The sequence below is a fragment of the Papio anubis genome, chromosome 3 (genome assembly GCF_008728515.1).
Source record: "Papio anubis isolate 15944 chromosome 3, Panubis1.0, whole genome shotgun sequence".
NCBI classification, from domain to species: Eukaryota; Metazoa; Chordata; class Mammalia; order Primates; family Cercopithecidae; genus Papio; species Papio anubis.
The window spans coordinates 76,936,376-76,949,154 of record NC_044978.1 but is presented as its reverse complement, the minus strand read 5'-3'; the positions used below and the strand labels follow the sequence as shown (position 1 = coordinate 76,949,154).

Sequence of the window (12,779 nt, the reverse complement as noted above, 5' to 3'; positions counted from 1 at the left end):
TATGCTCACTACCTGAGTGATGGAATATATACCCCAAACCTCAGCATCATGCAGTATACCCTTGTAACAAACCTGCACATGTACCCCCTGTATCTAAAATAAAAGTTGAAATGATTTTAAAAAGAGCTAAAGAAATAATTTAAAATTAAAACTTTTGAGGCCCCTAATTTTATGTCCTCTTTATACAGTATTTCTCTATGAAGAATTCTGTAATTCTCTGTTTGTTAACAACAATTAAATATAGGCAGTAAAAAATACAGGTGTTCGTTATACCAGTGTTTTCTCAAAATGTGGCGAAAAGCTAGGTTTTTGTTTTTCAATTCATTGCAGACTGATACATTTGTAAAATAAATTTTTAAAAAAGAACTTTTTCTCACTATGGTCAGAGGAAAATGTTAACTACTGAAGAATGGTCAAAGAGGTGCAGTACTGCTAGCTTTGAAGATGAAAGAAGAGATCCAGGAGCCAAGGAATATGGGCAGCTCTAGCAACTGGAAAAGTACGGAAATAGATTCTTTTGAGCCTCTAGAAAGAAATTCAGTCCTGCAAAAATGACTTCTAATAGAACTATAAAATAATACGTTTATGTTGGTTTAAACCATTACATTTATAATTCTTATGGAAGCAATAGAAAACTAATATTAAACACAAGTTCTCTTTACTTGAGGAGTATATGTGGAGAAATAAAAGAAAATAAGGATAACTTTCCAAAGTTGACCCAGAAGAGCTAGGAATAATTTTTTCAAAAGACACTGTTCCAAAGTGAATCACATACTTTCCAAAACTAGCTCTAGTAAAGAGAAAATTATTCTTAGAATCATCTCTGGAACTGAGTAGGTAGAATTCACTTCACCTGAAGAAAGAAGGCTGGATTTAAGGTTCTAATAGGGAAGAGGAAAGAAGACTGGATGCTGAGTAATATCCACAACAGAAATACTGCTAATCCCATAAAAATATATACATGGTTTTCAGATTACTGTAGCAAATAATATTTTGGAAAATAGTGCCCATCTTTTGTTTGGCAAAAAAAAAAAAGGAGCAAAGTAGAGAATCTATCAAATACTTCTCTAATGCCTGCCAGAAAGACACATGATAAATTCTTCCTGTTTATTCGACAAATATTTATTGAGATGTTTCTATATGCTGCTATTCCCAGGACATAGCCTTTGCTACATATTCATATCAGAGGCTATCAGTGGCCAGCAAAAATAAATACTGCTCCTACTTCATGAAGCTTATAGTACAAGTAGACATTAATCAAATAATAACACACATTGGCATTGAGTTAGAATGCATTGAAAGAGCATTATCTGATGCCGTGAGACTGAGTTGAAGCTTAAGCTAAGACCAAAAGAAGAGGATGCCTTAACTAAGCAAAGGAGAGAGGAAATAATTTTTTAAGCAGAGAAAATAGTATGTGCAAATCCCTGTGGTGAGCAAGAGCTGAAAGACCTATGTGGCTGAAAACAAAAACAGAGGAAGGCTGATGACAGAATGAGACCAGAGACTCAGATAGAAGCCAGACTAAGCAGGGCTTCATAGATCATGTTAAAGATTTTGGCCTTGATCTTAAAAGCAGGATGGAGGTGGCATGATTGAATTTGCACTTGGAAAGAACCACTGTGGCTACATTGTGGTATATAGATTATAGGGGAGCTAATGGACTTGTGCAGTAGCAGTGTTAGGAAACTATTGGAATAGTCAAGAGATCTTAGTAGATTCTTAGGATTATAGCAGTAGATGGAATAGTGTATACACTTTAAAGAAATGTTTAGAAGGTAAAACAAAGAGGATATGGTGATGACCTCGATGTGGGTCATGAGGAAGAGAAAGAGGGAGGGGGTCAAGAATGCCTTAGAGTTCTGACCTTTGGATCTGGTATATGGATGGTGGTGCCATTCACTAACCTAGGGAGCATCAAGAGAGCCCTCTTCCTCACAAATCAGCCAGATGGTTTAAATTTTATTGTAAATAAGAACTTCTAAAAATAATTGGATGACCTTTTGATAGCTCATGAGACAATCCAGAAAAAACAATATGCTGTTACTTGTGGTAGTTTTGTGACACCACATGCATTTCATTGTATCTCATAACTCAAGTCATAATATAGTCCTTTCTTAATACAATTTACCCAATTGCAATATATTTGTAATGAGTTAATTCTACTTAATTATCTCAGCTTGTCAATTTTGTAAACTTAAAACATAGAAATGCACCAATTGACAGAAAGAAGGGAGGGATCAAACTCATCAACTGTAACCATGCAGTTCTTTACCTCAACTTATTTCAAGTATCTCTTATTCCTACAGTGAAGTGCTGGTGCTGGCTCCTACCAGTCCTCAAAGAGCAAGTTGTTAAATGTTCAGGAACTTTGTGAACTGGCTGTTAATACTTTGAAATTGGCCACAGTGGAAGTACTAACACTACAGAAACTGGAAATCACAACAGAATTGGCAAACACTGTAAAATAGAGCTTCCCCCAACCCCCAACAAAGCTCATTGTTAAACATTTACCAACACACCAGTCTTTGTATCCTTTAGAACTGTGTTATTTGAGAGGATAGCCTAGATACATAAAATACTGTAATGAGATTGACTATAATCTCACTGATTGAAGAATAGTGCTTATTTTCCTTCTCCACATTCTTTTTTTTTTTTTTTTTCTTTTGCCTGCCTGGAAACTGATACCCTTTCCACATCATTAAATGTCTTCCTTTAGGGTTGTTTGAACCCCCTATCCAGTTCATTGCTGGATATATTTGATGTTTCTACAGAACTTCATTTGTGAAGATATGTTACTTTTAGGCATTAGTCTAGTGATTTTTTTAAACGTTTTTCTTCTTTGTTAGATTGCCCAGATTAAGAAGTATTTCAGTAAGGTGGCAAAGTTTTAGAAATTACTGAATCTGGTTGATAGGTATGTAGGTTTATTATACTATTTTCTCTAGTTTTGTGTGTGCTTAAAATTTTTTGTAATTAAAAAAAAGAAGAAGCAGGTGGCGACAGCCACAGCTTTCCCAGACCTGTCCTTACTGGGTCTTCAACTTCCAGTCTCAATCCCACCAGCTGTTCTCAAGATCTGAGATAATGTGAGCATTGCCGTCTCCTCACCTGGCCTGATTTACTAACTCTCTATTTTGATTTAAGTGTTGCAACACCTCCTTCTTCCCCTGAAAAACCCACAAGCATATGTAGATTTTATTTATTTTACAAAGAATTTAAACCTTCAGACAGTACCTACCATATCCAGATTAGGGTACTTTCTTCGTACTAAAACCACAAAAATACTGAAAAAAAAAGTCTTAAAAAGCTTCAGTAACAACAAAAAAACCCCAAAGTACAGTGAGTGCATAGATTACAAGAAATTGGGAAGAGTTAAAAAAAAAAAAAAAAAAAAAAAAAAAAAGATTTTTAAGAACTTTAGTAAAAAATGAAGAATAAAAGGGCCAGAACCAGTATCAACATGCTAAACACTGGAGAAACAGAGAGGGATGAGGGATCAGCAGAATTACATACTAAATCAAGGACTCTTCAAGTTCTACCCTAAAGAAAAGAAAGCTTTAATGTTAGGCAAGAACAAGGTTTTTTTGTTTTTTTTTTTTTTTTTTTTTTAATGTAGTATATTGTTATAGATCATATCAAAGTACAAGAAACATAAAATTGACCCAATCGTAATATATCAGTGAAGAAAAAAATAATTTAGAAATCAATTTTTAAAAAAAAAAAAAGATCCACAAATTATAACTTAAGAGAAAACTATCAGTATCAAAAAAGGATCACATAAATCATTTTATGGATTAGAAAGCTGAAGTTCAGGAAAAGTGAAGTAATTTGGCTAAGGTCATGTCACTCAGCTAGTTTAAGTGTTGCAGCCTGGACGTGAACTCCCTAGATAACTCTACAACATTTTGTTTTTCTGTCTTTTTCTGATAGAAATGAAAATCCAAAAGTGATTTTTAAAATTATATAAAATAAGCCGGGTGTGGTGGCTCATGACTGTAATTCCAACACTTTGGGAGGCTAAGGTCACTGCTTGCCTGGTGCTGATTTCTCTGAGTTCAGAGGAGTGAGCCTGTAGACCTGGGAACCGGGTATCTGAGGATGAAGCACCCAGTAATAGGTGCTGGCATCTCGAGAAGGCACATTGAGAGTGGTTCTACAAGTGTTGGAAAACCTCCAAATTGCAATCAGCTGCTACTACTAGCAGGCACTATTGCTGTCAGAGTGAAGAATTGTTGCTAGAGTGAGACTTAACAGAATTAAGAAACCCATCTGAAGGAAACAGCAAATTCCTTCTTCCTTCTCTACTTGTGAAGTATCACGCTGGTCCCTGTATTGGCAGAGCCTAACAGGGAGACACAAATGCTTGCAGAATTCCAAAGAGTCGGTTTGAAGCCAAGAGACAGTAGCTTACTGTCATGGCCTTAATTGTAATACGACTGGAAGATAATAGAAAAATACTTTTGGTATGTATAATTGGGTGCATGTAGACATTTTCTGGGATACTAACTATTGGGTAGACATTTGGTGTTATTGTAAAAAAAAAACAAAAAAAAATTTTATTAAAACTATTTGTTTCTCCTGATGAAATTAATAAGAGCCACTTAGGGTGTCTGTATAATGAACAGGAAACTATGCAAGGGCCTGCTCTGAAGTCTGCTTAGCTGAGCTTAAGACAAAGATCACAGCAGTAGTGGCTGAGGGTTGCTCTATAGTAACAGCAAACATGCTTTGGTCAGCTGAGGCTCGGTTTCTTAAAGTCTTAGAGTCAAAGAAACCGTCTAAAAAAGAATCTTACCAGGACAGAGCAATCAGGCCTTGCCTCATAAAACAGGACAGTGGCAGAAAAGGGTGTTCTGAAATCATGGTCACTCACAAGAGAAATACAAACATGGTTCTTCACTTAAGCAGCCATTTTTGTGCAATTCCAGGATCAAAAAGAACATTCCCATTGTATTAAGTTAACAGGTACTTATAGAATAATTATCACAAGTATGCCCAGCACTTTGGGAGATGAAGAACTAAGGTTCTTAAAGACCTTTACATATTTCTCATGTTATGTTCATGTTTTGTCTTTTTTTTTTTTAAGGATGTTGAAGATTCACAGAACCACACTGGTGAGCCTGTTGGAGATGACTACAAGAAAATGGGAACACTTTTTGGTGAACTGAACAAAAACCTTATCAACATGGGCTTCACAAGGATGTATTTTGGAGAACGAATTGTGGAACCAGTAATAGTCATTTTCTTTTGGGTTATGCTGTGGTTCCTTGGCCTGCAAGCCCTTGGACTAGTTTCTGTTCTTTGCCTTGTTATTATTTATGTGCAACAGTAAAACATGGCTGAATGGAATTGTTTGACATTTGGTAGCCATATATGTAATTGAAGAAGTTATATGTTTCATTTTTTGACAACCGAAAAAGTTTGCCTTGTTTCAAATTGTGTGCTGGATGTTTTGTAAGTAAATTTATACATGAATGTTACTTAAAACTAAACTCTTGATCATAACAGGGTCGAATATATATTTTGAATATACATTAGCTTATTCAAAACTCTTGTTTCACTACTATGATCTCTGTCCCCTTTATACACCTCTATCCCCATGCCAAATCTTAGCTAACACCACCAGAAAGTGAACAGGGAAAATAACAGGACATGGAATTCAAATCAAGCAATCTAGTTCTTATAAAGAGTTCCAATAAAACATTTTAGAAGAAAAAGGATGAAATAAGCTACAAGTAAGTTTCACTTAGAAAACTGCTCCCCACTAACCCTCCCCACCAAATAATCCCATATTATTTGGGAAATATTTGGATTTCAGTTGTCCCTACCCAGCCTAAACTAAGGTAAATGATAATTAGCATACACTACCTTAAGATTGTGATGAGAATCAGTAAAGATAGAATGTTTTCTAAGGGTTGAAAATAATATATTTATTGTTGCTGGGGAAAGTTCCCAGGTTAAATATAACTTTTTAAAAATGTAACATTGGGACCTAGACCTACTTTAGTATATCATTTGAAGTTTCAGACAATTTTGGTGCTACTTTTTGTGAGTTTTTGAAGTCTCATAGCCTAGTTGACTTCACCCTATGCTAATGCCATATTTTCTTGTGTCTAACAAGTTGCATATTTTTTCCTAGAGAGACATTTTCAGTATATATTTTTTAGAAATTTATAATTTTATAGTTCTTTCATAACAATTATTCTAAGTTTTAAAACAATGTATTTCCTATCTTGACATGGATTTTTTCACAAAAACAAATTATATTTTACTGTTGTTTTCAAGAAAAAATCAGATCATTTTTCTTTGATATCTATATCAGAATGTATAATATTAACAGTATAAAACTAAATGCTTAAATTTGGAACTTAGCCAATTTTGATAATATTTTTCTAAGGCTAAAGTCATGTCAGCAGTTGGCTAGCCATGTTATTAAGGTGTCTTAATTCAGCATTTTTAGGTTTTATATTGAAATTTGCATTTCTTTAAATATTTGAAAATGGGGAATGGCTTTAGTGGTATTTTGGATTTTGTTAGAGAACCTAAAATCTTTACACTTTCATCTCAAAGACTATAAAGGAAAGAGGTAGTTAAGATCATTTAGAATTCAAGTTAAATTTCAGAAAATTGGGGCAGTCAGGCATTTTTATCTTTGGTAGGGCAACAAGTAAAACATGTAGAGTGCTTGCTATTCCACTTTTTAAAGCTTTTACCGAATCTTATTTCTAAAACTCTGTGCATTCTCAGTGTCTTCTCATTCTGAAGCAGAAAATAAGGAAGAACATTCAACTTAGATTTCTAAAATCAGATAATCCTAAACAAAAATGTTAGTCGGGGTCACTAAAAAGTATTGTGCATTTATATAAATACAGGCCTTTTGAAATTTGACTTTTAAAAAGCAAAAGACTTTGTACGATATCATTGTGTTTTTATTGCGTTTGCAATATTTTTATAGTAACCTTTATGAACTCAGTATAAGTGCAAGTTGTTTGAAAAGGTGTTTTTATTAGTGCACAGTAGAATTGTGAGGTTTTCAGTAGACGTCATGAGATTTTGTATATCTACATAAAATATAAGTACATTTTTTTCTAATGCTACTGGAAATTTTACTTTTCCTTTGGAACACATAAACAATACTATGTACAAAATAATAGCTCTGGTTCCACCAGTACCTAATGTTGAAAACATTTTTAAAGTAATTTTTAATAGTAACTATTTAGTATACTATCAATACTATGCATCAGCACACTGGTGTTAATAGGGTATATATTAAATTATATAAAGAAATAAGATATTTTGCTGTTATTCTTTCTACATATATTATTATTGGTTGTTAGTACAGTATACCATCAAATATTTGGCTTTGATATGAGAAAAAACAAACTTTGCCTATGTAATTGAAATAAAATATTTTCTTTTATGAAATAGAATGCAGATTATACTAATATCCTGAAATAAAACTGGTAATTTATTTGGTTCATGGTATAAAGAATTAGATTGGGCCAGGCGTGGTGGCTCACACCTGTAATCCCAGCACTTTGGGAAGTCAAGGTGGGTGGATCACGAGGTCGGGAGATCAAGACCATCCTGGCTAACATGGTGAAACCCCGTCTCTACTAAAAATACAAAAAATTAGCCAGGCGTGGTGGCGGGCGCCTGTAGTCCCAGCTACTCAGGAGGCTGAGGCAGGAGAATGGCGTGAACCCGGGAGGCAGAGCTTGCAGTGAGCCGAGATCGAGCCACTGCACTCCAGCCTGGGCAACACAGAGTAAGACTCCGTCTCAAAAAAAAAAAAAAGGAATTAGATTGAAAATTATTCTCATCACAAATACAAGCCAGTTTTAGAAACTGTTATTGCTTATGAATAAAGAAATAGAAGTTACAATGCTAAGGTTATTATATAATGCATACTCATATGGCCAGCCTGTAATTCAAAAAAAAAGATCAAAGTCTACAGATAAACAGACTGTAGATGAGTAAATCCATTTTTCTTAAAGTAAAGACTGTATTTTGTAGAATTCTGTTCTCTCATACCTTAAGTTGTCATGGGCAAGGTATTTTCCCATTCCTGGCTACAGGCAGATCATTCTTAGTCCAGTAGTGTGCTGGAGTGAGCTTGCACCGGCTTACAAGAGCCAACTGTGAACATTTTTTCTGGCTTCAGTGCTGTCAAGTTGGTAGTTTGAAACTGGGCATGGTGGGAGTATTTACACCAAAAAAATTAGTAAACACTACAAATCAGATCTTTTATTTTCCCTTCAAAGCCAGCTGTTAAACATACATCAGCACACCCTAGAGGCCACATTCACATGTCTATTCCTACAGATATGAAAGTAAGGAACAGAACACATTTTGTGAAATAAAGCGTATGAGGTAAATCCCCCACCCAAAACTGCATCTGGATCTTTGCCTTGTGGGTATTATGGTCCATGGTTGTCTTCTGACCAACAAATCTCTGTTTAATCATGTTTTGACCACAGAAAATCTCTCTAGGCTGTTACCAAGCTGCAGATCCACTAAAGACTCTCCAGGCAATCAGGAAAGGTGAAAGTTGCAGATTGATAGAGGAAAAATTACAGTGTAAGTAAAGATCTGTTGTAATATAGAAAGCTCAAAATAGTCAAAGCCAGGTATGGAGCAATCAAAGGCTATTTGTGTGGTTCATAGATGATGTTTTAATAGTACTTCACAAATGTTTATTAGTTTCAGGCTTTTTCAATGCTCTCATTGCCAATTTATGACTTTACAATTAAAGGGAGAAGAAGCAAAAAATCAAGACGACCAGGGGTGGTGGCTCACACCTGTAATTCCAGCACTTTGGGAGGCCAAAGTGGGCAGATCACCTGAGGCCGGGAGTTTGAAACCAGCCAGACCTATATGGAGAAACCCCGTCTCTGCTAAAAAAAATACAAAATTTGCTGGGCGTGGTGTCACTTGCCTGTAATCCCACCTACTCAGGAGGCTGAGGCAGGTGAATCGCTTGAACCCGGCAGCCAGAGTTTGCGATGAGCCGAGATTGCGCCATTGCACTCCAACCTGGGCAACAAGAGCGAAACTCCATCTCAAAAAAAACAAGAAAAAATTAAATAAGATTTTCACGCCTGGTAATAGAGTTGGCCAAAAAGAATATAAACTTATTTACAAACTATGGCTTCAGGAGTATTGGTGGATTTGAGGTCATTTGCAACTCCTGTTTCTCTACCCAACATTTAATTTTTGGTATGGGTTGGGAGTTCAGTCCAACAGCCTGCTCTCACATCACTCCACACAGCAACTCAGCAATGTCACCACTCCCATGGCTGGGGAGTTACCATTTGCACCCTAACAGTTCCCCAATTTGTATCTCTAGATCAGAGCACTGTACAGAATTTAAGACTCATATGTTCAATTGCTTGCCCAATATTTATTTGCACTTGGTTATCCCATAGTACCCGAGATGCAGCATGTCCAAACAAGAGCTCGGATCCTTCTCCCAAATCTTTAATTCCTGTTTCTCATTTCAGCAAATGACACAATCCTTTCCCTAACAGATCAAGCAGGAGTTGTAAGTGACATCCTTGACTCTTGTATTTCCTACGCTACCTACATGTAACCAATTACCAAGTCTATTTTACTTCCAAAAATTTAATCTTTCTACTTCTCTTCATTCCTAGCATCACTAACTTAGTCCATTCTACCATCATCTCACCTGGCATGCTGAGAATCCTGATTAGCCTCCCTACCTTCATTTTCCACTTTTTAGTTACAGATCTTTCTAAAGCATAATTCTAATATGATTCTGATACCCTTGGCCTAAATCTTCAGTGGCTTTCTGTTTTCATTATGATAAAGTCCTTATGCCTTAATATGTTTTACAAGGCTCTTCACGTACTGGTTATCGCATACCTCATCTGTCTATACTGCCACTCTCCATTTCCAAGACTCAACTATATTGAACTTTTCCCCAGTTTCTTTAACGAGACATGCTTTCTTACTTCTAGAACTTTGTACATGCTTTACCTTCTTTAACTGCTCCCCACCAGATTGGCCAACATCTACACAGCCTTAAGACCTCAAGTGAGACATCATGTCCTCCAGGGAAACTTCTCTGAATCCTTTAAATCCAGTTTTGGTTCTTCATTATAGCTTGGTTTCTCATTATGTGCAACCCTGTACTTTCCAGGTCAGCACTTCTCATGCTATATTGCAATAGCTTATTTGTCAGCTTCTTCCATTAATCAATAGGCTTCACAAGGAAAGAGAACATGTCTGTCATTGCATTGCTAGTGCCTAACACAATGCCTGGGACATAATAGGCCTTCAAAATATTTATCAAATAAGTAAACCCACTTCATCTACTCATGGTCTCCATATAGACCACTAACAAAAAAGATCTAGAGTTGTTGTACTTTCACAAAGAGCATGGATTGATGTATACATAATAATTTGTAAAGTTATTCACTTTTGATAAAAGAATATTGCTGTTATTTGGAAATATATATACAGTATTTCCACTATACACTCATGTATTTTAGGAGAAAATGTATTTTCAGTGTTGTGTTTTGTTGATTCACTATTTTTCCAAAAAGGATATTTTGCAATACGTATGGCCACTGATACTACCAAAACTTCACGTGTTCAGTATTTTTTAAAAGAACTTTATTTACTACATTTTAATTTTTTGTTTTGTTTTTTGAGGTGAAGTCTTGCTCTGTTGCCAGGCTGGAGGACTGTGGCACGATCTTGGCTCACTGCAACCTCCGCCTCCTGGGTTCAAGCAATTCTTCTGCCTCAGCAGGAGTAGTTGGGATTACAGGCACATGCCCAGGTAATTTTTGTATTTGTAGTAGAGATGAGGTTTCACCATGTTGGCCAGGATGATCTCTTGACCTCGTGATCTGCCCGCCTCGGCCTCCCAAAGTGCTGGGATTACAGGCGTGAGCCACCACGCCTGGCCTACGTTTTAATTTAAAAAAAAAAAAAAAAAAAAACTCTTAAGCTTTTTTGTGAGCAAAAATTCTCAAGTATTTAAGTGTGGTATTTTAGGCTGCAGAAGAAATTCACTATTACAGTGTCCTAGTAGCCCAGACATATGTGTTAAATGACATGTCTATACTTTGTTATTCTTTCTAATAAATAATACTCTTTTACAACTCTACCTTCTGAGTGTCTCTTCCCACTCCCTATCACATGTTCTACTTATCAGATAATGGCTGCCACATCCAGTTTGGAATGACCAAAGCAACAACACACCTGAGGGTGAACAGAGGTTATCTTTTTTCCTCATCCCTGTTGCCGGAACAGAATGCCAAGACCTGACGTGTATGGCTTCCCGGGAAAGGAAAAGTGGGAAAACCAAGATCAAGACCAATCTCTGCCTCCAAGCTATATTTTTCTTCTTTCTGTTGCCTTGACTATTGTGTAAGTTAGAATTATCTAATAAACTCTGCAGAAGCCTGCTAGGGATCCAAAACACATTTATGTTTATTAAATTTGAGTTTTCTTTTCAGCAATTAAAGTTTATCATTTAATCTTTCATCGACTTAGTTGGAAATTTCCTTGCCAGTTTTCCAAAACACCACCGAAAACAGTAACTTGTATCATAAAACCATGGACCTTTTTTGCTATTGGTTTCCCCCAGTATTATAAGAGGCTAGTTTATAGTATATTTTTAATGTGATTTTGTTTAAGAAAATTTTATATACAATGTACTTACTAATACCACAGTTAAGACAAAAACTTTTAAGAGATTTTTCTGGGAGTAGCAGGATATGTAATGACATTATCCATATTTGAAAATATGTACCATCTACTGAATGCCCTTCCCTGGTCTGTCATGATTGTTTTTGTTAATGTTTTCTTCATTGTTTAGGTATAAAATTCTAAAAATAGTCATGATTAGTTTTTCCATGAGACCACAGCACCAGGTAGCCACAGCAGGCTACCTCTGAAGGACCTTATGTCATAATTTTTTAATATATTTTCTGTCTTAAAGGGCACAAGAGTATGTATGTAAACAGAAGATACAAATAAAGGTTAAGAAGAAACAGTTACAAAAGGAGAACACCCTCCCTGGGTATTACTTTGGAGAGATGAACCTAAATAAAATCGTCTTTCGCAAAACTCTAATGATGATTTTTCGTATGAGGTGAAGCATTTGTTTAATAGATCGGTGGCTTTCAAAGATTTTTAAATTTAGTTTACATAAAATCTTACACAAATATCACATATAGGATACCTAAATATCATTTATATGATAAAAGAGCTGCTATGATTGATTTTGCGGTAGGTCAAAATTCCCTGGGAAGCAGACTTGGAAGAAATTAGCATGCAGAAAATCTACTAGGGAGTGCTCTGGGATTGGCACCTGTAAGGAAAGTAAAAGACGCAAGACTGGACGGAGGGGGTTAGGCAATACAGTCACAACAGGGCCACAACTCTATGGAGTGGTCTGAAGCTAGGATGGTCCCTCAGAGTTGCTTCATGCTGGGAGAAGACAGCTTTCTTCTGCAAAAGCAATTCCCAGGGAGAACTGACAGCTGGGGATTATCAAGCGGCACTCCCAGCAGCTATCAAAATAAACCCTTCGGTTCTGAAGGGAGGATTTGAGCAGCACAATGTAGCATCTACTATAGAATTCATTCTTTTCTCACCTTGCCCTCCATGGTACCTGAGTCACTTCCAAAAACCTTAGTCTTCAGAGTACTGTATGAAAATCACTGATTTAAATCATAAACTCATTGACTAAGATGGCTTAAAACTTGGGGGAATACTGACCGGGAGCAGTGGCTCACGCC

The 12,779-nt window shown here is 36.1% G+C and overlaps 1 protein-coding gene and 1 long non-coding RNA gene across 2 annotated transcripts in view; both read left to right on the top strand.

Moving 5' to 3' along the window:
* The window catches only part of FAM241A (family with sequence similarity 241 member A), a 39,874-nt gene extending 32,441 nt beyond the window's left edge, over window positions 1–7,433 (top strand). Inside the window, exon 2 of the mRNA XM_003899099.4 lies at window positions 5,090–7,433. Coding sequence (XP_003899148.1) covers window positions 5,090–5,335 — 246 coding nt within the window. The 3' untranslated portion in view covers window positions 5,336–7,433. The remainder of the gene's footprint in view (window positions 1–5,089) is intronic.
* A 290-nt stretch (window positions 7,434–7,723) lies between these two features.
* LOC103884572 lies at window positions 7,724–11,455 on the top strand. The gene is made up of 2 exons (XR_647201.4): window positions 7,724–8,583; window positions 11,189–11,455. It is a non-coding gene; the product is annotated as an uncharacterized LOC103884572 (long non-coding RNA).
* Window positions 11,456–12,779: the final 1,324 nt, after the last annotated feature.